The sequence below is a fragment of the Tamandua tetradactyla genome, chromosome 2 (genome assembly GCF_023851605.1).
Source record: "Tamandua tetradactyla isolate mTamTet1 chromosome 2, mTamTet1.pri, whole genome shotgun sequence".
Lineage (NCBI taxonomy): Eukaryota > Metazoa > Chordata > Mammalia > Pilosa > Myrmecophagidae > Tamandua > Tamandua tetradactyla.
This window is the reverse complement of record NC_135328.1, coordinates 37,159,445-37,185,592: the sequence shown is the minus strand read 5'-3', so window position 1 is coordinate 37,185,592 and position 26,148 is coordinate 37,159,445. Positions and strand designations below refer to the sequence as shown.

The window sequence follows — 26,148 nt, the reverse complement described above, 5'->3', positions numbered from 1 at the left end:
GCCTTTGCCCTTGTTTCCTCTGCCAAGAACATACTTCCAAGATGACTAATTTGTTCACTTCTTCCAGTCTCTGCTCAAAAGATACACTGTGGGAAAAGCTCTGACACTCCACATAAATTAGCAAACCTACCCCCATTCCACATTACCATGCATTAAACCCCACTTTATTTTTCTCCACAGCATTCATCATCATCTATATTATATATTTGCTTATCAACTGACGACTGTATTCTCCTGCCACAACAATATAAGCTATACACAGACTCTGATTTGTTCACTCCTATCTCCCCTACGCCTACAATAGTGCTTGGCACAAAAGAGATATTTAATAAACATTTTCTGAGTAGATAAATAAAAGTTTACTATTGTTCTTATTACTGAGTGTTGCTGTCATTTGCTTACAGCAGGAATTCAAAATCTGAAGTCAACATGTACTTTTGTGGATTCATGACCCCTCTGAAAATGATGTGAAATATTATATATATATGTACTTTATTCTGTGAGAGGACCTTCAGCTTTTTTCAGTTTCTCAAAAGGATGATGGTCCAAAAATTTCTGAGAACCACTATCCTAGACAAGGGAACACTACCTGAAGCTCTCTTTCCAGCCTATGCATTCTGACTAGATACATTTTAGCCCACAAGTTAAGGCAGCACATTCAAAGCAGGTGGGGAGAAAGTCACTCCTAGAGAGAACATAATGTCAACAGTTTTAAATTAGTCCTGGGGAACCTCAACAAATGTGGTCTCGACATTCCAGAAAACCTTGCAAACAAGACTCCACTTACATACCTGATGTCACCTGCCTGAGGTTTACACAGACTACATGAGAAAAAAAACAACAGACTTGAGTCTTCTCACAAATGGGGCACATGCAGACAATTCCAAATCAGGGGATCAGTGACCTCTCAAGACCTATGAACACTAACAAGTCCCCTTTATCCAGACTCTGGAATAAAATGAAAACAAATAGATTTGTTTTCCTTATTGTATTCTATCTGTTGCACATCTATCAAGGGTTAAGATTCATCACTGCAATTCATGAAATTTATACACAAACTTACTGCAATTCTAAACAATAAGGTTGACATTTCAAGCAGTCCTATCTGCTCATGAAGTATATATTTTCTTTTAGGCTTACCATTCAGTAATGTTTTGTCCAGTGTAGGCCTCATCTCCAGCATTGCTTCAGTCAGGATTAACTTTTGGTGAAGTTGTTTGTTGCAAGCTTTAAACTCCTTCAGCTCCCCCTGCAGCTCTCTGATCTGGCCCTGCAGTTGGGCCACCACCTCCTGGGTGGCAGGGAATCGATACATACTTCCTAATGACCGGGATGGTTTTATTAAGATTGGCAAGCGAGATTTCTTAATATCCTGAAAACACACACGTATACAACAATCAATACACTCCCTTTGGTTGCACAGTGAACTTTCTAAAGTCAACCTTAAAAAACGGGATGCAAAATGGCTGTCCCAACTTTTGATTTCTGATAATGGTATCTATGTTTATCCCCCAACCTACAGAATTTGTGTCTCAGCAGGTTCCACCACTGTGGACAATTGACAAACTTCTCAATACTCTACTGGCCCTGGCCCACTGACTTTCTGGCCATTATTACATAGCAATCCTTTCTCCAACCTTTTGGAGCAACATTTTCTTGCTCCTTATCTATTTCCTCATACTCCCACCTATTCTTCAATCTAAGCAAATCTGCCTCCCACTTCTACTAGTCCTCAGAACTACCCCTTACTATGGTCTTCAGTGGCTGCTGGATCATTAAATTACCCAATGCGTACTTCCAAGACTCAGAATGCTTGACCTGCCTATCACAGACATCTTAATTTTTTATGGCTCACAGGACAAAGGTGACTCCAAGGTCAAGCGAAAATTCAGGTCTACAACTCTATCACCCCAACATCCCTACCCTCAAAGCTACACACATCAACACTCCTCACCTTGGTGAATCACACCATTAGCCACTTGTTACACAACCCCGAAAGCTGGGAGTCATTTCTGAGATTTCCTTTTATTCTCACCACCCATTTTCATCATTCGCTAGTTTCCATTAATTACAACTTCTAAGTTGTCTCTCAATTCTTTCAACCCCACGACCACAATGCAACTCCAAGCTGCAGTTAGCTCTTACCTGGGTCATTGCAGCAACCTCCTGAGTAGTTTCCCAACATTCACTCTTGCCCTTCTAATCTACACTCCATACGACAGTTAAAAGGGCAAATCTAGCATTGCTCTCTTATACTTTAAAACTATTTTAATTGCTTCCTAGCTCTCTTATAATAAAGGTCATTACCACAACCACAAAGCCCTAGATGGCCTGCTGTCTGAGTTACTGACTCTCTCCCATTTTGCCCTATCTTCTAGCCACACTAAACTTCTACGAGTTCTTCAAAAGTCCATTCACCTCAGGGCCTTGACATGTACTATCTCCATTACCTAGAACAGACTCTTTCTTGCTTACCCTCACTTCCCCTACTAACTCCAAATCTTTTGTTAGAAGTCAGTTCAAAATGTCCTTTCCTCTGGAGAATGGAATGGTCCTTGACTTCCAAGACCAGGACAAGTCTCCTGTTATACACACTCACTTCTTTTACAATTCTCCACAAGGAATATTAGTACCGTTATAATTAAAATGCCTATACAATTACTTGTTCACTATCTATCTTCTGCAGCAGCCTGTAAGATCCAGCGTTCAGGGAGTTTACATTTCTTGGTCATGCTATATCCACAGCTTCCAAGACAAGAACTAGGGCATAGTAAGTGTGCAACAACTATTTGTGGAATGAACATACAAACAAAACTTAATAGCCCAAATTGAGGTTCCTTTCAACTGGGGAATTGTAAAGACACTCAAAAGCTAAGGAGAACAAGTTGAATTAAGAATATATAATGAACTATTTAAAAATAATAGGCAAAGGACCTGAATAGACATTTTTCCAAAGAAGAAATGCCAATTGGCAAGAAGCACATGAAAAGATACTTAACATCATCAGCCATCATGGAAATTCAAATGAAACCCAAGAAATACTACTTCACACTCACTAAGATGGCTAGATTTAAAAAGACAGATAACAACAGTGTTAGCAAGGATATGAAAAACTGGACCTTTCACATATTTCTGGTAAAATGGTGCAGCCACTTTGGAAAAGTCTGGCAATTCCTTAAATGGTTTAACCTAGTTACCTATGACCCAGCAAACCTACACCTACCAAAGAGAAATGAAAATGAAGGTCCACACAAACCTTGTACATAAATGTTCATAGCAACATTATTTATAATAGCCAAAAAGTGGAGCAGTCCAAATGTTCATAACTAATGAATGGATAAATAAAATGTGGCATATACATATATGGAATATTATTCAGCAATAAAAAACCTGAAGTACAGATACATGCTACAACATGGATAAACACTAAAAATGCTTTGCTAAATGAAAAGAAGCTAGTTGCAACATATAATGTATGATTCCATTTATATGAAATATCCAAAATAGGCAAACCATAGACAGAAGGTAGATTAGTGGTTACAAAGTAGGATTTGAGGAGAGGGGTGTGAATAGGAAATGACTGCTAATAGGTAAAGGGTTTCTTTACAGGGTGACAAGAATGTTCCGAAATTGACTGTACTAGTGGTTGCACAACTCTCTGAATAAATAAAGATCATTACATTGCGTACTTTAAATGGATGAATTGTTATATATATATGAACTGTATCTCAATACAGTTATTGAAAAGAAAAAAAAAAAGCAGAGAAGTATATGGAACCCAGAGAATAAGGAAATTACCAAAATCTCTCAAGAAGGAAAGATGAGTAAGGACCCCTCCTTGCACGTTCTAGAATATAAAATGTTTCAACCACATTCTTCCATAACACTCAGCTAAACTCTGCATACTTCAAGTTTATGGCATAATAGATGTTACCATGCCTATTTTCTAGAAAAGGAAACAAAAATGTTAAATAACTAGTTTAATGTCATACAATAAGAAGATAATGGAGGCAGAACTCAAGTTAGTTCTTAAAATTCCAGGGCTCAGTTAAGAAAAGCTGAGATGCATTCTGCCCTGAAATTCTGGGGAAGATGGGAAAATGGGTTCAAATGCAAGAACAGTTTGTAGTGGTGAAGGGGACCACTTAGGAGGAACTGGATGCCCATTAAAGACGGTTGCAATACAACGGTGGTTTATTTGGTCTTTAGTCTCCACCAATCTTTATTCTTGGATACAAATCAGTTTGTCATATGGCAGGAGAAAAGATAGCTACAAGTGTACAAACACCACAGCCAATCTTCAGGCTAGAAGGTTGCTGTCAGTCAATCTAATGCCAATTCTAAAATAATACCACTCAAAATGCTATCTTATAGACACTGAACAGAGTCCCACCTAACACTTCATTAAAGATGTCATAACGGAACTTCTAGTGTGGAAGATGAAGAGGGCAGAAACTCACATATACTGAGTACCTACTATGTAGAAAGTGCTGCAATAGGAACTTGTCACACATCACCTCATTTAACCATCATTCCAGCCTCATGCTTTAGGTCACAGTGATCCCATTCCAGACACTGAAAAAGATCAGGTAACTTACTCAAGAACTCACAGCAGATAAGTAGCCATGCTGGAGGCACACACAGTTACCTGTTAAATCCATTTTCTTGTCACTGTAACTTAACAATCAAAACTATACCTAGTCTCCTCATCTCATCCTTGGGCTCAATAATGCATCTTTTAGATACCAGAGTTCTGGTTCAAGCTCTGAGATTACTGATTCTTTCCCTAACCAAAGACCACAAAGAAAATTATTAAATGTTTTTCTACTTTGCATAAACTGAGACCATGTTGTTGTTACAAGGGGTCCTCCCCTTCTTGAAAACGTTAGGTTTATAATATTCCTGTCTATCTCTAAAGTCAGACTTTAGTTTATATCCTAATTGCTCCATTTCCTGATAAGTCACCCTGCACAATTTTAATGAGGCTTTCCGAATTTCCTTTTCTTCATGTACAAAATATAGCTAATACCTACCTTACTCATAGATTTGTTAAAAAGATTAAATTAGATGATATATGTGTTGAGCATCTAGCATAATGCATGGCACATAGACCCAATGTTAAAAAAAGATCATAATTTTCTTTCTTTTGAAGGCAAAAGCAAAAAGAATGATTCTAAACAAAAAAGAAAATTTTTTCACATGTTTGGGGAAATTAAGTTCATTCAATTATCTTATTTTACTGAACACAGGATAACATCCCCCATATAAATAGGTGGGGAAAAAACAACAACTAGTGTTCCTAATATACAGGTTCAAACTGAAGAAGCTGGAGCAGTTAAGAGCATTCCTATTCTAGCCAAATTGCACAAATTTGCATTTCGAGTACCATTAATATAATGGCAGTCTCTCTCTCTCTCTCTCTCTCCTCTACTGATAGCTTTAGAAAACCCTTTTCTAGAAATTATACTTTTGGTGCATAATTTAAAACAATCAAAAACAATTTTGCTAATGATATATCTAACTCTCTTCTGTATGCACAAAAGCAGTAATTCTGTGGTCAGAAAACAAACTTAGTTCTCCATTCTGATGCAATGAAGCAGTGTGTACAGTTGATTTCTCAGTCACAAACACCCATCAGAAACAAGATATCAACAGCCATCACTGAAGTTCTATCAGAAGCATGACCTATTTCCCTTTCTATCAGAATACTCACATCTCCCTGCTTTGAGGATTCCCAACCTCATCCCTTACTCTAAGAAAAATATTAATAAAAGATCCATTCCCAGCAAATATCACTAAAAGATTCTGACTTAACAATCTGGCATATTTGATAGTATCTGAGAAGCTTAAAGACAAAACCCTTGACTGAATCAAAATCAACATGTAGACATTCACCCAACAAAACCATACCACTCTGTACCACCATGGGCTGGAAGATAGCTTGACACAGGGAAAGGAAGTGGCTGTGGAGTCTGGCATAGTGAAAGGTTCCAGTTCAGTCTCTACCACTGGGTGACCGTGGGCACATCACTCAGATTCTGACTTTCTCAGCTCCAAATGGCCTTGCAAGGATAAGAGAATGTCGACAAAGTCCTTAGACAGTACCTCTCAGACAGAAAGTTTGCACTAAGTAAAGCCTAGGTTTTCATCCTTACCTCTGAAGTAATTTTATAGAAACTTGCAAAAGCAAATGTCCATCAATAGATAAACAACTGTATGAATTTTGGCATATCCTCTCAAGGGAATTTTATGCAGCCATAACAAAGAAAGATATCCTTAATACATAACATGAAAGAAAGTTGCAGACATGTATAAACATGATTCCATTTTAATCAGGAAAACACATAAATGTAATGATATACAAATAAATGAGATAGGGATGGGATAGAAAGGAGTGACAGAAGTAAAGGGAGGAGAGAAGAAGGGAGGCAAATGTCTGTAACATTTTAGGGAAAATTAGGAAGGATATCCAGGTGGAGGGTATGGATACATCTAGGCAGAGGGACATACTGAACTTTTCCTTTCTTTACATCAATCAGGTAATTTTTTTTAAGTGCTTTGTTATTGTTTGTTGAAAATATGTATTATGTATGCATATTCTTATACCTATATATCTTTATACACATATACACATATATATAAAGATGGAAAACTTACTTTCTCAGTTCCACTTGAGAAAGGAAGGGGAGTGACTTGCTGCCATGGCATCCTGTGCAAGATCTCTCGCTGATGCTCAGTGCTGAATATGACATCTGTTGGTCTCTCTTCCCAAGCTTCTCTCACTGCATCATGTTTGGATCCAAGAGTGCTGCCTTCCATGGCCGTAGTCTGCACAGAGGCATCTTTCAGCTCCACCTTAGTCACTTCACCCATCTTTACTAATTGGGCTTCCCAAGGCAACGTCAGTTCATGTGATTTGGAAAATGAGTTGGTTTGGATAAAATGTCTAAGTTCATCTCTTAGCTGGATGGCCATTTGCTTAAGTGTGTTCTCAGTTTTACCATCTAGGTGTTTTCCAGAAACTTCCTGCTCTCTCAAGCATATTCGTTCCAGAAGCAGTTCACTTAGCACTTTCAGAAGGTCTGGCCTATTTTTCCAAAAGGGAAGGGAGTGTGAAAGCTAAACTGGGACACAGATTTTCCCTGCCCAGCTTCCCAAGTTTTTTCTACCAACCCTTCCCTAGGTGTCTCAACTAAACACAGAGATCACCTACAACGTACCAAAAAGCACGTCAAGTATTTTATCCCATGTAACCTCACAACAATCACATAAAGTAGGTACTAATACATCTACTTGAGGACTAAGAAGGTACATGGTACACAGCAAGTGAACAGGTCCCATAAGTATACAAATACAGATGGCCTAGGTAGGAACACATAGGGGTCACAAAGTGTTTCTGACAACTGCCAAGTCCCCTCCCCTTCCCACATTCAGAGGCAAGAATGGCTTATGAATGAATGCAGTCAACCTGGCTGGTCCATCATTAACATTCTGGTCCATGATGGAGCACAATCTATATTCGATAAATAGGGGTACTAAATGAAAGATGCTTACAAACAGTCATAAAAGAAATAAAAGAGTACTGATCTTGAAATCAGACAAAAATGGCTTCAAATTCTAACTTTGATTTTATGAAAGGAAGAGAACAAATCTTCCTCCACAGGTCAGCTATAGGGATTAAATAAGACAGTGTATGGGTAGCAAATGCTTTGCACGCCCCTCATTGCATGCCCTTGGCCCACCTCTGTTTCCACTGCAGCTATGTGGACAGTTTCCACAGACACAGACACCTCAAGAATACACTACATCTCTCTGCTGTCTTGGGGTTTTATCCAAATCTTTGACTCAGACAGCAGGGTAGCCTGGGAATGTGAACCAACCAGTTTATACCTCTGGAGGAATCCTCAATCAGCTGGGGAAGAGAGCTGGTGGCTGACTGTACTAGTCTCCCATCTTGAAAGATATAATACTAAAGCACAGTCTTTACAGTCCCTCAGAGTACATACTGGGATTGAGTTCCAGCTGCTCATAGCAGTAAGCAGATCAATAATGTACCCTATTGGCTTTTCTCCTTTTCTACCTTACTCTCCTTGAGCATTCATACCTCCTCCTCCCTGGTGTCACACCCTAAATAAACTTCTTGCACCCAAGTTCTTATCTCAGGCTCTGCTTTCTGGGGAACCAAACTAAACCAGGGTAGGATGTAAAGCACCTGGTATGGTGCCCAGGACAGAATAGTCCAAGAAGAATCACCTGTAAGTATGTTCCATGTTTTGGGCACTATAGCGGACCGTGAGGATAAAAAACTGCCCAAAAGAGTTAACACCACTTAGACTGGTGTTGAAGATAAATATATAAACAAATCGCTATCCCAAAGGCTAAAAACAGCCATAGTAAAAGGAAACACAGACACCATGAAAATTTGGAAAGGCAATGGAACAGCTATTTAGAGTATTCAGAATGGGGGTGGCAGTAAGAATGAGAGAAAAGGAAATGAGGGGTCAGCCAGGGGAAAGGGTACTGGAACATTCTAAATCTGGGAAACAATATGAACGGAGCTAAGACACAAGGTGGAGAATATGGAAATAAGGCTGGAAATTTAGGAAGGGATAATTCACAAAGAGTTTTAAAAGCTGTGTTAAGGGAAAGGAAAGCCACTAAAAGGCTCTGTGCAATGGAGTAGCAGAGTGGCACAGGTGTGTTGAAAAGACTGGCTATTGTATAAAGAATGAATGGAGAACTGCAAAATTGAGGGAGAGACTAAAATCTTCACAGACAAACAAGCTGAGAGAATTTGCCAACAAGGGACCTGCTCTACAAGAAATACTAAAGGGAGCTCTGCCGGGTGAAAAAAAAAGGAGAGGAAGTCTAGAGGAAGGCACAGAAAAGAAGAGTATTAGTAAGGGTAACTTAAAGGATAAAAAAGAGAAGGAAAACAAAACTAAAGGATAAGATGGAAGATTCAAGAACTACCCTCACAGTTAACATTAATGGATGACACTTACCAATTAAAAGACAAAGAGTGGCAGAGTACATTACAAAACATGATCCATCAATATGCTGCTTACAAGATACTCATCTTAGACCAAAGGATATAAATAGACTGAAAGTGATAATATGGAAAAAGATGTTCTATGCAAGTTGTAACCAAAAGAAAGTAGGAGTACCATATTAATAGCAGATAAAATAGAATTTAAATGCAAAGACATCATGAGAGAAAAGGAAGTACACTTTACATTAGTAAAAGGGACAATTCATGAAGAAGAAACAACAATCATAAATATTTATGCTCCCAATCAAGGAGCTCCAAACTACATGAGGCAAACACTGGCAAAACTGCAGGAAGTAACAGATGTTTCAACAACATTAGTGGGAGACTTCAATACACCACTCTTCTCCATGGATAGAACAAACAGACAGAGGATCAATAAGGATATAGAGAATTTAAATAATATGATAAAAGAGTTCAATCTAACTGATATATATATATATAAATCGTTTCACCCCAAGATATTAGGATACACATTTTTCTCTAAAGCTCATGGAACACTCTCCACTAGATCACATTCTGGTATACAAATCAGGTCTTTATAAATTTAATAAGAGGGCGGGCCATGGTGGCGCAGTGGCAGAGCTCTCGCCTGTCGTGCTGGAGACCCAGGTTTGATTCCCCGTGCCTCCTCATGTGAAAAATAAATAAATAAATAAATAATAAAAAGAACATAGATTTAAAAAAAAATTTAATAAGATTGAATTTATTTAAAGTACTTTCTCTGAGGAAATTTATTGCCCTAAATGCCTATATTAAAAAAGAAGAAGGAGCAAAAATTGATTACCTAACTGCTAGAGAAGGAACAGCAAACTAACACCAAAGCAAACAGAAGAAGAGAAATAACTAAGATTAAAGCAGAAATAAATAAACTGTAGAACAAAAAAACAATAGAAATAATCAACAAAACCAAAAATTGGTTCTTTGAGAAAATCAATAACACTGATGAACCCCTAGCTAGACTGACAAAAAAAAAAAAAAAGATGGTGCAAATAATCAAAATCAGAAATGAGATGAGGGTCATTACCATGGACCCTGAAGACATTTTAAAAACCCTGAGAGGATATTTCTAGAAACATATGACTACCAATACTGATTCAAGGAGTAACAGAACTTAAAAACCAAACAAGAAGAGATTCAACTGGTTAACAGAAATCTTCCTACAAAGAAAAGCCCAGGGCCAGATGGCTTCACAGGAGAATTTTATCAAACATTTCAAGAAGAACAAATACTAATTCTGCTCAAACTCTTCCAAACAAATGAGGAAAAAGGAACACTACCAAAATCATTCTACAAAGCTAACATCACTCTAATATCAAAACCAGATAAAGATACTACAAGAAAGAAAAATTACAGACTAATCTTCCTGATGAACACAGATGTAAAAATTCTCACCAAAATACCAGCAAATCGAATCCAATGATACAGTAAAAGAATTATAAATCACAACCAAGTGGGGTTTATACCAGGAATACAAGGGGGGTTCAACACAAGAAATTCAATCAATGTAATACAGCACATTAACAAATCAAAAGGAAAAAAATCACATGATCCTATCAATTGATACTGAAAAAGTATTCAACAAAATTCAGCATCCTTTTCTGATAACATTTCTAAAGGTAGGAATCAAAGGAAACTTTCTCAATATTATAAAAGGCGAATATGAAAAAACCCACAGGCAGCATCATTCACAATGGTGAGAGACTGAAAGCATTCCCCTTAAGATCAGGAACAAGACAAGGATGCCCATTGTCACTAATATTATTCAACCCTGTACTACAAGTTCTAGCTAGACTGATCAGGCAGTAGAAAAGAATAAAAGGCATCCGAATAGGAAAGGAAGAAGTAAAACTTTCATTATTTGTAGATGACATGATCCTATATGTGGAAAGTCCTGAAATATCTACGATAAAGCTACCTGAGCTAATAAACAAATTCAGCACAGTGGTGGTGTAGCAGGCAGACCTTCCCCTCTTTCTAGTTCAGCTGTACTCTCTGTGGAAAATCCCCAAACCCCCTCTTCTTGCAGGCAAGCGAGATAAGGCACATTTCCTGGTATAGAACCCCCCTCCCCTAGCCTTCAGGAACTGGTAAAAAATGCACATAGGCAAAAGAAGACATTCCTGGGGTGGGGGCCCCTCAATGGTTCAGCTCTGGGCCATTCTCAAGTTAAATCAGCCAATTGTTTACCTTGTCTTTAACATATTGCACAGTCTATAAAAGCTAAGGTTGCCTTTTGTTCAAAGCTCAGACTTGCAGAGGTTACTCACTGAGCCCTATGGCCACAGCAAATAAAACCTGCTTCCCGAAACGAAGGATCCTTAGTCTCAGCCTGTTCTAACTTCGCAGAACATTCCTGGAGACCTGCAGCCTCGTTCCTGGTTTTCGGGCTACAGTGGGATACTAAATTAATATGCAAAAATCAGTAGTGTTTCTGTATACATTCCATTCAAAATAGCCACTAAAAGAATCAAGTATTTAGGAATAAACTTAACCAGAGATGTAAAGGACCTGTACACAGATAGCTACGAAACACTGCTAAAAGAAATCAAAGAAGATCTAAATAGGTGGAAAAGCATTCCCTGCTCATGGATAGGAAGGTTAAATATAGTTAAGATGTCAATTCCACCCAAATTGATCTACAGATTCAACACAGTACCAATCAAAATTCCAACAACTTACTTTGAAGAGTTGGAAAAACTAGTTACCAAATTCATTTGGAAGGGAGAAAAAGAGACCCCTAACAGCTAAAAGCATCCTAAAAAAGAATGAATTGGGAGGATTAACACTTTTTGATTTTAAAACTTATTATAAAGCCACAGTGGCCAAAACAGCATGGTACTGACACAAAGACAGAGGTACTGACCAATGAAACTGAATCGAGAACATGAGGAATGACGATCAAATCTATGGCCAATTAATCTTCAATAAGGCTCCCAAATCCACTGACATGGGACAGAATAGTCCTTTCAATAAATGGGCTTGGGAGAACTGGATATCAATTGCCAAAAGAGTGATAGAGGATCCCTATTTTATACATTATACAAAAATTAACTCAAAATAGATCGAAACCTAAATATAAAGAGCAGGTACCATAAAATTCCTAGAAGAAAATGTAGGGAAACATCTTCAAGTCCTAGTAATTGGAGTTAGCTTCTTGAACTTTCCACCCAAAGCACAAGCAATTAAAAGAAACAAAAGATAAATGGGAACTCCTCAGAAGAAAAATCTTCTGTGCCTCAGAGGAGTTTGTCAAAAAGGTGAAGAGGCAGCCAGCCAACTCTATGGGAGAAAATATTTGGTAACCATATATCAAATAAAGGTTTGGTATCATTTTGTATATAAAGAAATTATACAGGGCAGGCCACGGTGGCTCAGCAGGCAAGAATGCTTGCCTGCCATGCCAGAGGACCTGGGTTCGATTCCTGGTGCCTGCTCATGTAAAAAAAAAAAAAAAACCAAGACAAGAAATTATACAACTTAACAAAAAAACCAAACAATCCAATTATAAAATGGGCAAAAGATATGATTTTTCCAAAGAGCAAATAAAATAGCTAAAAAGCACATGAAGAGATGCTCATTTTTTTAGCTATAAGGGAAATGCAGCTCAAGAATACAATGAGATACTACCTAATACCTATAAGAATGCTGCTATTAAACAAACAGGAAACTACAAACGTTGGAGAGGATATGGTGAAATTGGAACACTTATCACTGCTAGTGGGAATGCACAGTCATACAGCCACTGTGGAAGACAGTTTGGCAATTCCTTAAAAACTAAATATTGAGTTGCCCTATGACCTGGCAATGTCAATATAAGATATATACCCAGAAGAGCTGAAAGCAGTAATACAGACAGACATTGGTACACCAATGTTCACAGCAGCACTATTCATAATTGCCAAAAGACAGAAACCATCTAAGTGCCCATCAACCAACGACTGGATAAACAAAATGTAGTCTATACATACAATGGAATATTACGCAGCACTAACATGAAATGAGGTCCTGAAACATATGACAACATGAATGAACCTAGAGGATATAATGCTGAGTGAAATAAGCAAGACATAAAAGGATAGATAGAGTATGATTTCACTATTACGACTCTGGTAGAGAGCAAACTCCAAATCATACAGACCAGGAAGAAAATCTATACTCACATATAGCAATGAACTAGATGTTGCATCTCTGCAGCTAGAGTACGTAAATGACTTCACAAATAATAGCTTCCAATGTTTCACATTTTAACATTGACCATTCATATTAAAGATTCTTTAAAAAAAAAAAAGTAAGAAAGTTGTCATTCCAAACACATGGAGGTTAAAAAAAAAAAAAAGGAGAGCTTTCCTACCAACATGGTGAGTGAGAACACACACAAGAGCCACTCTACCCTGCTCTAACCACATATGATTGCAAAAAATATTTCTTAATGGAATATAGAACGTAAAATCGAGATGAAATTATCCAAAGATCAGAAACAAGAGAAAGAAGCCCATACCTGTGAGAAAGGGCTATAACAGGGGAAGGAGGGGAGGTCATTTGGAAAAAGCAGTGGGAGCTAGTAATTCAACTCTCATGGTAGAAGAGGGACCATACAAACTTCATGACAGTAATTCTCTGCTTCCCTGTTCAGGATAAGAAATTAATATAGCAGAGACTATGAGATTTGCCCCTGGAGGAGGCAACTGTACGTATTTAGGAACTGGACAGCCTATGTTGGTGCAAGAGCAAGTTCAGGAACTAGAAATCATTTTCCTGTAGGGTAAACTGTCTGAGCCCTAAAGTAAGACCCTAAAGGGGCCAAGTTGAGGTAACTTCAAAGGTACCACTCAGGAAGAAATAAAGGACACCTGGCCCCAGCACATGGTTGTTAACACAAACAATCCAGAACTTGCAAACAATAGCTGCTATTTTGAAAGACAAGCACAAATGGAAGAATTCACACTCAATGAAACAGAAACAATAAAACAATCTGGAAAAGATTTTAGAATAAGTACGTTTAAGTCATCCAAAATATCAGGGAGGAAAGCAGATTCATAAAAAGAGAAGAGCAAGTATAAAATTAAGACAAGAAATTAAGGCAAAGGGGACAGGAGGAGGGTAAGCTCAGTGGCAGAGACCAGTTTGGAAGGCTGTGCTATCTTCCAGGAGAAAGAAAATGCAGATTTGATGAGGTAGTAAACAGTATTAGAGAGAAGGGGATAAAACAGACCTTAACATTTGTTCTTCTATTCTTCTCCAGTCAGTTTCTTCTATCTGTCTTATTTCAAGAAACCTTGTGCTATAGTCAGAATCACTCTACCAACTCCTTTAACATGCCCTGACCCTCTCTTCCTCAGTATCTTTGCTACCTCTGTTTTTCTTGAACCTTCCTGAACATCCCTATCTTGGCATATTTGTTACCACTTGTATAAAATAAAAAAAACCCTTACCCAATAAGCCAGTGACAAATAAACCAGTGACATCAACAGGCCTTTAAAAACAAACAAACAAACAAAAACCTTGTTTTATCTTTCCCACTTTGCCCCCTGAGGGGCAGAGTCAATTCAATTGAAATTAAACATCTATGGTACACTGAAATGGGATAAAAAATAAAAGTATAGTAAACAAAATTAAAATGTTTAATACATTTTTTACTTCTAATATGGAATCATCTTGACTATACAAACCATCTTAAGCTATATTAAACCCATACTTTAAAAAGATTTCTGGTATTTCAAATATTAGGAATGTTAAACTAAATTTTTCTTTCCTCTCCTATCATTATTATAGATAAAAATGATGACAATTGTTATTCAGCTAGCCAAAGAAGCTTCATTATTCACCACCAACACCACACAATAAAACTCAGGAAAAGACTACAAATGGGTAGTAAAAGGTGGTGAAAGTGGCCATTATAATACAGTAAAGTGAAAGCTGTGTTAAATAAAACATTTCAAGTGTTATTGTGCTAGAGATCTAAACAGCAGATTCATTAAGCTGTCATCATAATCAGGACCTTTTTAATGATTCAGTCCAAGGGACTTGTCAGAGGCCCAAATATTATTTATATATCCTTCTTGAGCACCTCAGCTAAGTAGAAGCTATTAAGGGGAAAGAAACTGACATTAACTAAGTGCTTAGCATGTATCAGATCTTTTAAATACACTAGATATATTTAATCCTCACAATAAGACTATGAAATGGGGAATATTATTAACCTCATTTTACAGATGAACAAATAGACTCATAAAAATTCAAGATCCCCCAGGAAAGTGGCAGAAGAAAGACTGTAACCCAGACCTTTCTGACTCCAAAGAAAGCACTCTTTCACATTTCTAAAACTTACCTTCTTCCAAAATGTTGAGCTTTTAATCATTTGTGCATTCAGGCAAATATTTATTGAGAACTTCCCTGCCCTCATGGAGCTTACATTTCATTAAAGAGAAGACACATAAGACAGAAATCTTCATATACGGATACATAAATAAATAAGACAAACTAAAGTAGTGATAAATATTATGACAAAAAATAATAAGAAAAAAAGAAAAGAGAAGTCCTGGGACAAAGTATAGAGAGACTGGGATTTCCTTTAGTTACACTGTTCAGGAAAACTGTGGAGCCAATATCTAGCTGATATGAATGGCCCTGTCAGTCATTTATACATCTAGGAAAAGAACAAGTCAAGTAGCAGGAACAGTTACTGCTAAGGCCCTGAGGTGAGAACAAACTCAGATGATAGAAGAACAGAAAGAATGCCAGTGTGATTGCAGTCCAATGAATATGAGTAGTAGGCAACGAAGACAGAGCAACAGGTAGGGCTCAGGTCAAGAAGTTCTTATTTTACTCTAAGGGCAATGGAAAAACCACTGGACGGTTTTAAGCACAAAAGGAACACGATCTGATGTAAGCTTTAAAAAGATCAGTCAGGCTGCTCTGTGGAGAACAGACTGTAGACTGGCAGAACAGAAGCAAGAAGATGAGTTAGGAGGCTGTAGTGCAGGACTCCAAGCAAGAAGGGAGGGCAGCCTGGACTAGGACGGTAGTAGTACAAGTGTGAAACGGTTGAATTAGAGATATATTCTGGAGATGGACTCAGTATGACTTGCTGATGGATACAGAGATTGAGGAAATGAGTGGAAAAGGGAAAACTTCTAGACTTTTGGCTACAGTAACTACATAGATAGTAGTGCCATTAACTGGCATGTGAGAAACAGGGGAAAGGCAGACTGGAACAGGGAGCTGAATTTTGGACAGATTAATTTTGAGGTTGTCCAGGTGGAGATGTCAAGTAGACAACTGGCTGTATGATTTGGAGAGAGGTCTGAGATATAGGTGTAAATTGAAAGTCACTTAGCATACTCTAAAGTAATGGAAGAGTGAAGAGATGGAGAACAGAAGGGAACTGAGAACACAGCTCTGGGACACCCTAACATTTGATATTTGGCAGAGGAAGAGGAGCCAGCAAAGGAAGCTGAGGAGATATCAGTGAGGTAAAAGGAAAACAGGAAGAGGGTGGGGAACAGAAGGCAAGAAAGACAGCAGTCAGCTGCTACTAAAAGGCTGAGACATTAATCACCAGATTTGACAACTTGGAAATTGTCACGGACCTTGATAAACAAGAGTCAGGAATATGGAAGGAAGCACCTGAAATGGGAGGAAAGAAAGTAAATACAACAGAAACAATTCTTTCAAGAAATCTTATCTTATAGGAGAATAACAAAATGGGGCAATAGCTAGAAGGAATGTGAAATTGGACATGGTGGGGCTGGGAACTTTCTCCAAATGGCTGATATTAAAGAATGTCTTAGGCTCATAGAAATGATTCAGTCTCAGGAAAAAACTAATGATGCAGAAAAGAGAAGGGTCTGAGAGAGAATAGTAACTAAGCACAGCGGAGGGAGTAGACATGGATAGGAGTAGAAATGCTTCTCCCACTTCAACAGTAGGAAAGATAGAGTTTGGAAAGATAAAGATATGGGTACAGAGGGAAAAAAAGCTGGTAGTACTAGTAGGGAAAACAAAGTCCTTTGAGTTTGATTACTTCTGCTTTCTCAATGACACATAGACTAGGGTCATCAGCCAGAGAGGGACAGGAGTAGGAAGAACAAGAGAAGCTAAAAAATTTCTGTGCTAGATGATGCTAAGTGCTCATTTTCAGATTAATGATACTAAATTTAAAGTGTGGCCTGTCCTATGAAAGCATGTAATATGAATCCCTGATTGAGCCAAGTTCTTAAGGAAGGGCTGAGATTCAATAGATGAATAGGGGTTAACTAGGCCTCTGGAGATGGGGACAAGTAGTAGGAAGTCAGGACTACTGGTTCAGAAGAAGCAACATGGGCAAAAAGCCCCAAAACAAGGGGACATATAGCTGATTCTAGGCACTCAAAGGACAATGTGGTCAAAGCACAGAAACAAGGCAAGAATGATGTTAGTGGAGCTAAAGAAGGTTTCCAGATCAAAAAGGACTTAGTAAGCCATATTAAAGGATTTGATCCTGAAAAAAAAGGAAACTCTCTGAAGGGCATTAAGTAGAAGAATGACATAATCACATTTCAATCATTCTGGAAGTGTGTGAAAAGCAGACTAGAAGTGGGTAAAAGAGTTAGGAGGTTAGGAGGCTACTGTAGGGACACAGGAGAAATTTGATAAAGCTAGGACTGCGGAGAGGCAAGAGGGATGGAAAGAAGTAGATAGAAGTAGGTTACTTAGGGGCAGAATGTTCAGGACTTACAGTCACCTTAAATTTGGAAGGTGAAGGAAAGGAAGGTAAAGGAAGGAGAGAAACAAAGGATGCTGGATTTCTGGATAGAAACCCCATAGTTTCTCTTTAAAAAGCACTTGTGACTGAGTCTCCTCAAATGTTTTCCTTCTGACCTCTTTGAGCCCACTTTATGTTCCTTTCCAGCTCTGGTGGTAGTTTACCCGTCCCTCATTCTCTAAGAGTATTCTAACCATGTCTTGAAGAGCAGACTCAGATTTCCTAGGAGTTGTCCTCTTTACTACTGTTACTTGGAGTTCAAGATTGTACTGTATTAGGCTTCTTTCTTTTTTTTAAAATTCTTAATGACATAGTCCCAAAAGGCTTCCTTTCTAGGTATTTATAATTTTTAGCCATCAAATTTCACACCTAATTCTAACTTCAAAAACTGAAAAATGTAAGTGGTAAAATCTTAAACCATGTACTTTCAGAAGTAGGAGCCAGATGATTTGGAGACACAGAGAGAGGGCTGGAAATCTCACTCATGCTGAACACATAAGAGAGAAGGAAGCATCTAACCCATCCTCCACAGGCCAGGTGGGGCCCGCAGTGACACTTTTCACTCCACTCTCAGGGAAAGAACTGCTCTGATTGGTCAAGTACAAGACAACTAATAAGGCTAAACTAATGACAGGACAAGTTGCTTCCTTAGTCTATCCTAGTGAACAGGTAAATTGAATCAGATTTACTCCTGGGGACTAGCTAGCTATTGCTCAAGTGGATAGCGAGAGGTAAAAAGAATTCAAAGGTTGAGGGAAAATCCAAGGTCTAGGTTGAATCCTCCTACCTAGCTCTATCAGAAACTGGCTCAGTAGTGGGGTTATCAGACACTGGCTCAGCAAATAATACAGAGGCATGAATCACTGGCTGGCTACTGTACCTTGCACATAGCACAAATCTTACCTAAGGATACTGGGAAAGGGTAGGTTTAATTAGCAGAGCAGGATTTAAGCAGTTAAATAACTATAACCTCACTTAATAACAACCTGGACCTGCATGTATGTCCACTATTTCATTTAATCCTCACAAGGTAAATATTATCATCCCGCCCTCCCATTTTACAGATGAGGAAACTGGGATAGGGAAGTATGTCTCTAAATGGTATTGTCAGACTGGAGTCTGGGGCTGTGACTTCTAAAACCCTGCTTTGATAAGTGTACCCAAAAATATACCACCTAGGGAGAATTCCTGGGTAGAAGACTGATGTTTCCCTGCCCAATCTCAGAAACCTGATTTCATCTCAGAAAAAAACATTTTTTTAAAGACTCTTGCGGAAAATTCTTCAATGGCCCTACCACTTATGAGCTAAGGGAAAATCACCTCCCCAAATATCAGCTTCCACATCTGTGAAAAAGAGATCACCACCAGAAGTATGGAAAGCTGGTAGGAGGATAAAATGAGATTGAGCATGTGAAACGGTCAGCATAAGACCTAGCACTGAGTATATGAGCCAGCAGCAGATGCAGACTGGGCAGGGGTTAAGCAGGCCCCAGCCAGGGTCGCCACCATGACTCCAGTCTCTTGAGGTTCAGTGGGGCACAGAGACCAAACTTAAAATTTGGACTAGCTTTAAGAAAGCCTTTTCTAACACTGGAGCTGGCCAACAATGGCCTAGAAGGCTACAGAACAGATATCTCTGAGGGGAACCAGGGAGGAACAAGCAACTCAAAAGCAAAGGTCACAAGCTGGCCTGCAGAGTTTTGGCCCACACAGTGTTTTCTTAAAAAAAATGAAATTAGGTCTAAATTTTTAAAAATCAAGAGATTTAGAAGACAAATTCTGGGCTTCTACTGAAAGACTGGAAGATCTGAGCCACAACAATCAGGTAGCACTGAAAACTACCCCAACTCACACTCTCATTACAGTCCACTGTACTTTTCCCTGACTCATTTCACCTATATGCATTCCTACATGGTTTTAAGGAAGGTAGGTACATTTTTTAACTTTGGCATTTAGGATGGGAGCCCATTAGGGAATCTAAAGCTTTGACTGTGGTGACATAATGTCCTATTACAATAAATAAGAATATATTGCTGATACCTACAAAGACTCATGTTAGAACAATGCTAGATGCCAGGCACAAAAGAGGGGTTGGCCTCACTGAATTCACAAAAACAGAATGCTTCAATCCTTTTCTTAGCTGAAGAACCGTCTACCAGGCTTAACTTTACAATGATATAGGAAATACTAGAGGTTCCTGGCTCTTGGCAAGAGTCCTGGGAAATTTTAACAGCTTCAGTTCTCCATCTATATTAGAAGAAAACTGAAAAACTTAATGAAGTTGTTATAGTCATTTTTATAAACATCATTTTTCTTAATCTTCACAACAACCCTAAGAAGTCATCAGAAAAACTGAGGCACTAAAAGATGGAGGTACAGCTCTTTCTGACCCCAAAGCCCAAGCAGCTATTATGAAAGGCTAGAAGGAATGTGAAAATGGGAAACTGATTAAAATACACAAATGAAACAAATGCTTTTCCTTTTTGCTTTAAGGAAAACAACCTGCATTATTTCCACACATAGGAATGACTCTCAGCAAATATAATGAGAAAAGAATTTGTGTTCAAACTCAGCATAAAACTGCAGAGTGAGAGCTACAATCGTATTTTTTTAGACCACTGCAGAAAACTAGAAAAGATTTCTGAAGAGCTGATTCCTCTCTCTGACAACTGGACAGCCCTTTCTGGGGGCTCCCAGGAATAATTCTCAAGGAAAGCTTTCTTGCTCCTCTCTACAATGGGCTTGTGTGAAGCTTTTCTGAAGTTTCCTCATAGCCACAACCATGTAAGCCTAATTACTTAACAGCATGACTGGCCGGCTTCTTTTCAGGCCATTTTAGGAGTTCAGGTAAATTACATAGCCCCAGCACCTAAATCCATTTAGCAAAATGAGTTTGTTCTCCCCTCAAACTAGAGACAAAGCAATGCCTGGGTCCCATGTCTACCTGGATTCTAGTAACAATGTGGCCTTCTCATTGAAGAAAGGGGCAAGCAGGTTCATGAGCTTGCCTTCTTCTTGACTCTGGTCTCCAGGGCAGTCAGGTTTGTGGGCTCCATCAAAGTCTAAAACATTGGAATCCATGTGCCATAAATATCCATTTTTGCAGCCCCCTCTGGAACAGTCCTCCATAATCTGCAATTAGAAGTATTTGATGAAACAATGGTATATGGCAGAGGGGAAAGGATTAAATGCAGGGTATTGAAAGGATGGAGACAAAGAGTGAATGAGCAAGTGTGAGTGAGACAGACACACAAAAGCAGAAACAAAAGGACAAAGAAAGTGAAAGCAGAGGGAAGACAGAGGGACACAGGCACACAGGTCTATAAACACCAACTTTAGGGTACGGAGATGTTTTGGAAAAAACACAGAGATGATTACATCACTTCTCCTCACCCTGTTTCCTTATCTATAAAGTGGGGGTAGTAATGCTCACCTTCTGAGGTGATTAAGATAACAAAATGAGATGACTGACTCATGTTAAGTGCCTGGAACCATGTCTTACTCACTACAGGTACATGCTAGATATGAGTTCCTCCACCCCATGGTCTACTCCTTCTAAGTTCTTCTTAAGAAAGGTACCAAACCTATATCATTAACAATGATTTATTTGGACAGAATATATGTCCCGCAATTTATCCTCCTTATGTATCGGAAAGCAAACTTATTCTGTACAGGCACATACTAACTAATATGACTTTGATTTTGCTCACTGGGGTGGTAGAGAGTTCCTGATTCTTACAGAGATATTATTTATGAATCCACCTTCTTGGGTCACTAAGGGTTCCAAGAATGCATCTACCTAAAGCCTCTGCTGGGCATGTCTTAAAGTGTGACAACTAACATTCTTTTCCCCCTTTCCAAACCTATAAATTTCTTCTACCAGTCTACAAATAATTCCTCTTGACTTCATTACTGCTGGTGATATATGAACTAGCTACCACAACTGCCCTCTTCACACTTATAAAATGATTAAGATTTTAAATGGAAGATAAGACACACACAAATGAGCTGTTACTTATAGGGTCTTGTTTTATCACCAATCTACTAATTAATTCCATCAAGTAAGCAATCTCTAAAGAAGGAAAAGTCCAGAATATAATAATAAAAATAGTAATTGTTATCATTTACTAAGCATTTACTACTACATGTCCCTCTATTTAAATCACACAAGGCTAACAAGGAAATATCATCTTCATTGATGAGGAAACAGGTGTAGAGGTTAAACAATCTGCCCAAGGTCACAGAGATAGCAGTGACAAAGGCACTCTATGACTTGACTGCAAAGCTCCCCCTTTAATTGCTTTGCTTGCCAAAACTAATCTTTTAATGGCTTCCCATTCATGACTCCACAAACTTAATACCTTAAAAGCCACAAACATCAAATGTGTAACAGACTGTATCTCCAACCATATTCTAGTCTTTAGGATTTATTCAACCTTGGTGAATGTTATTCCAAATGTTTAGTATCAGTGTAACTGGGAGAGGGTTCTAAATGAATGGGGGTTCAGTGACAGAGCTAGGACAAAAACCTCTTGCCTCTAGACTGCCATGAACTCCCATTTCAATTGTAATGTAAAGAACCAGTGTGGAACTGAACTCCCCTTCTCAAAGGCCCTCTGCAACCTCCAGCTCTGGAATCTAGTTCCGTGTAATCTAGATATTTGCAGTCCAAAGACAAAAGCTTCTTGTCCCAGCTCTGTCACTGATTTACTGGGTCCTAGGTAAATCATCTGTCCTCAGAGGTCTCAATTTCTGCTGCATAAAATGAATGGGTTGGATTGGATATCTAAAGATCTGTCCAGGTCCAACATCCAATATGTGTTATTTTCCTATAACTACCCTGTTTTTATTTGTTCTATAGCATTTATCGTAATCTGCAACTACATGTTTGCTTCCATGTTCAATGACTGGCTCTCTCACCAGGTTTGTAACTTCTGAGAAGGAAGGGACCTAGTCTCTTTGCTCTCCATTGATACACAACAGGCACTCAATATGGGCAAAATAAATGGAAAACCCACCAGACTCATTCCAGATTGGAAGACTGGCCTGGGCTTGCAGTAGGGCAGATGGGATAAAGTTAACTGCCATGATCCTACCTCTTTACTCTGCTCCAAATGCTGGGCACTCAGGAAATCATTCTGGTCATCCTCTCCAATTTTGATCATGTCTTCATCCTCCTTGCTGGCCAGAAGCTACATGGAACATGGAATGGTGTAAAAATGCAACCCAAAAGTGTAGCATGAATATTGTGTAAGTCAGTGATGTTTTTTAAAAAAATGCAAAACAAACAAACAAAAGAGGCGTAAGCAAACACTAAAGCCATGAAATAAAAATTAACCAAAGTTAAAGCTGTTAATTCCAGAAAGTGACACACAGCTGCTCAGGATGAGGCACAATTCAAGGACAAATTCCCCAAATTTCCATGGCCTTCCCTGAACTGTTTTAAATTGAATATGCTGTCTCTTGTACCACAGTCATTCCTGCCTTTGCTAAATTCACTTTAAGATTATCTCAAAGTAACAGCTTTTGGGAAAGTAGCTATTAATGGAATTAAAAATATCAAAAAGTGAGAAAGCAGTAAATAAAATTTATAATATACCCAATTTATGCATCACTTCTATTTAGCACAGGACATAAACTTCCTTTCTGACTGTCACACATCTGAGATGGACAATCCCAGAAATACTGTCATTTTGCTAATAAAAAGTTCTGTTAATGAGTAGAGTATCAAGTTTGCCTGGCAATAACTTTATGCTTTGGGAAATGAAGAACAATTATTTCTAAAGACTGCATAAATCCGCATTGCTTGAAGGAAGTGTAAGTCTCAAAGCTTCCGCATTCTGCATTTTACAGAATGGATAGTACAAAGCTCTAAAAAGAATAGGATCACAGCTCTCTGAAAGAGTGAATTCTATTTGGTCACCTGGATTAACCAAACACAAAAAATGAAAGGAAAGGTGGCCCCAACCAAGAAGGGAGACTTGAGTCAATCAAAACTGTTTTTAAAATATACCAAACTTGGATAGTACAACAGTGGCTCAACAGGCAGAATTCTCGCCTGCCATGCCGGAGACCCGGGTTTGATTCCCAGTGCCTGCCCATGTCAAAAAAAATAATAATAATAATAATATATTTATACCAAAACTCATTTCACCAATGAAGTATTGAGCACTACACCAAAGATATTAAATCACAAACTGAGGGTTGAGGTCACTTGCTGGACACACTGTACATATGAGGTAGCCTATGATTATAACGCAACAATTTTATTCTATGAATTCCTACCTTTTCTCAATTACCCTGTAACTCTCCCAGCCCAACTTAAATTCTTCTCATTTTCCTTTTAAAGGATAGACTTTGTTTTGGAAGAAGAAAAACAAAGCAAATCAGCTTCAGAAAGTCATGTTTATACAAACATCCAGGATCAGAACACATTCAATCTAACCATATCCAAATCTGCTACTAGAACCAAACAGAACTGATGATCTTAATGTATACTAACTATCAAATATACAAGTATATTTGTATACTAACATTTAAGATCTTACTATACTATCAAGCATTAAAAAGACTAGCCATAGTAAATACATTTATTGAGGCATAGAAGTTTACAAAGCACTCTCCCTCCACTGGCTTCTTCTTCTTAATATTAAAACATTCTCAAGTAATGTAGAGCAGCTAGGACTATCAAATTTGTTGGTGATGTATAAAATGTCAAGCTACTTTGAAAAATGTATTGGCATTTTCTTAAAAACTAAAAACCTATGAGCCAGCAATTCCACTTCTGTTTATACCAAGAGAAATAACAGCATTAGTCTACACAAAGACTTGTACATGAATGTTCATATCAGTTTTTTATCATAATATCCAAAAAGTGGAAACAATCCAAATGTCCAACAACAGGAGAATGGACTAAAAAAATTGGAATACTACTTAGCAATAAAAAGAAACAAACTTCTTATTCCTCAGCAATACGGATAAATCAAAAACATACTGAATGAAAGAAGCTTTACTTAAAAGAGTACATATTGTATGATTATATTTATACGAAAAGTTAATACAAGCAAAACTAATCCATGGTGGAGCAAAATTATAATAGTGGCTGGGAAGGGGCACAAGGATTCTGGAAAAAGGTTCGGATTACAAATGTATACACATTTGTAAAACTTAGCAAATGTACACATAGGATTTCTATAGTATTTCATTGAATGTAAATTTAATTTGAAAAGAAACTACAAACAAATATTGAACTTTGAGTAATGATAAGCATACTGAAGTTTTTAGAAAGAAAGGCATTCATGCTTGCAATTCACATTAAAATTTATCAAGGAATAAGATGGAGTGATGATGAACAGGTAGGAAATGTGAGTAGTAGAATCTAGGTGTTGAGTATATAACTGTTCATTATAAAATTCTTTACACTGTGCTGTGCTTGGAATTTTTTCATAATAAAATGTTGGGAAAAATTTCTCTCCTATCTCTAAAACAAAACAACACAAGTCTCCCTTTGGTTTCTCAACAGCTCTGGTCACTGAACGCTCTTTGCCTCTCTCCATCCACCTCCAAAGGAATGTCTATCCTCACCTTCTGCACTGTGACTTTTGCCATCACCATCTTAACACAAATGCCTGATGCTCAACCAGTAACTGCTGAAAGAATGAAAAAAGATTTTTCATCGATAAGTGTCAGAACCAGAATGTTTTCAGGATTACCTGCATACTCTATTCCTCAGAACAAGAGAAACAGTATCACTTACAGGCTTGTAAAAATGTAGAGTCTCAGGCCCTACCCCAGGCCCACTGAATCAGAATCTGTATTTTAACAAGATGCCCAGGAAACTGACATGCACATTAAATTTTAGGGCACTGTCCTACAGTGTTGCTAAAACAACACTGAACAGAGTCAGAGCAAAATCCTAGTAGTTCCAAGGCTGCCATCAACTTACTAAAATAATACATAAAAGTAGCTATGTTTTATTGAGTGCCAACTACATGCCAGGCACTGAACCAAGTGCTTTACACATCATGTAAAACTCATAACTTAAATCTACTTCTGACAAATCAAATTTTATTGTTATTATTAACAGTATTTATTTAACAAGTATCACCTTTTGAGTACCATTTCTATTCTCTAGAATCACACAAAGTTCTATTTCTTGTTCAGAATGGCAGCCCTACAGATATCTGAGTTCAATTAAATTATGTCCTTAATCCATGTTTCTTCTCTATGCTCTTTTAATAGAAACCTTAATTTTCTGACTATTCCCAATAATTATATAATATATAATATATTATATATAAGTAATAACAACTAGCTTTTTTTGAACACTTGGAATACTCCAAGTGCTTTCAGT

The 26,148-nt window shown here is 38.0% G+C and overlaps 1 protein-coding gene across 10 annotated transcripts in view; it reads right to left on the bottom strand.

Moving 5' to 3' along the window:
• Nucleotides 1–26,148, bottom strand: part of CDK5RAP2 (CDK5 regulatory subunit associated protein 2) — a 281,439-nt gene that overhangs the window by 71,143 nt on the left and 184,148 nt on the right. For all 10 annotated transcript variants that reach the window (XM_077143561.1, XM_077143511.1, XM_077143532.1 and 7 more), the window contains 4 exons: nt 22,892–22,987; nt 20,740–20,927; nt 6,658–7,087; nt 1,141–1,372 (listed from right to left, as the gene is read on the bottom strand). In XM_077143561.1, the coding sequence (XP_076999676.1) occupies nt 1,141–1,372; nt 6,658–7,087; nt 20,740–20,927; nt 22,892–22,987 (946 nt within the window). The remainder of the gene's footprint in view (nt 1–1,140; nt 1,373–6,657; nt 7,088–20,739; nt 20,928–22,891; nt 22,988–26,148) is intronic.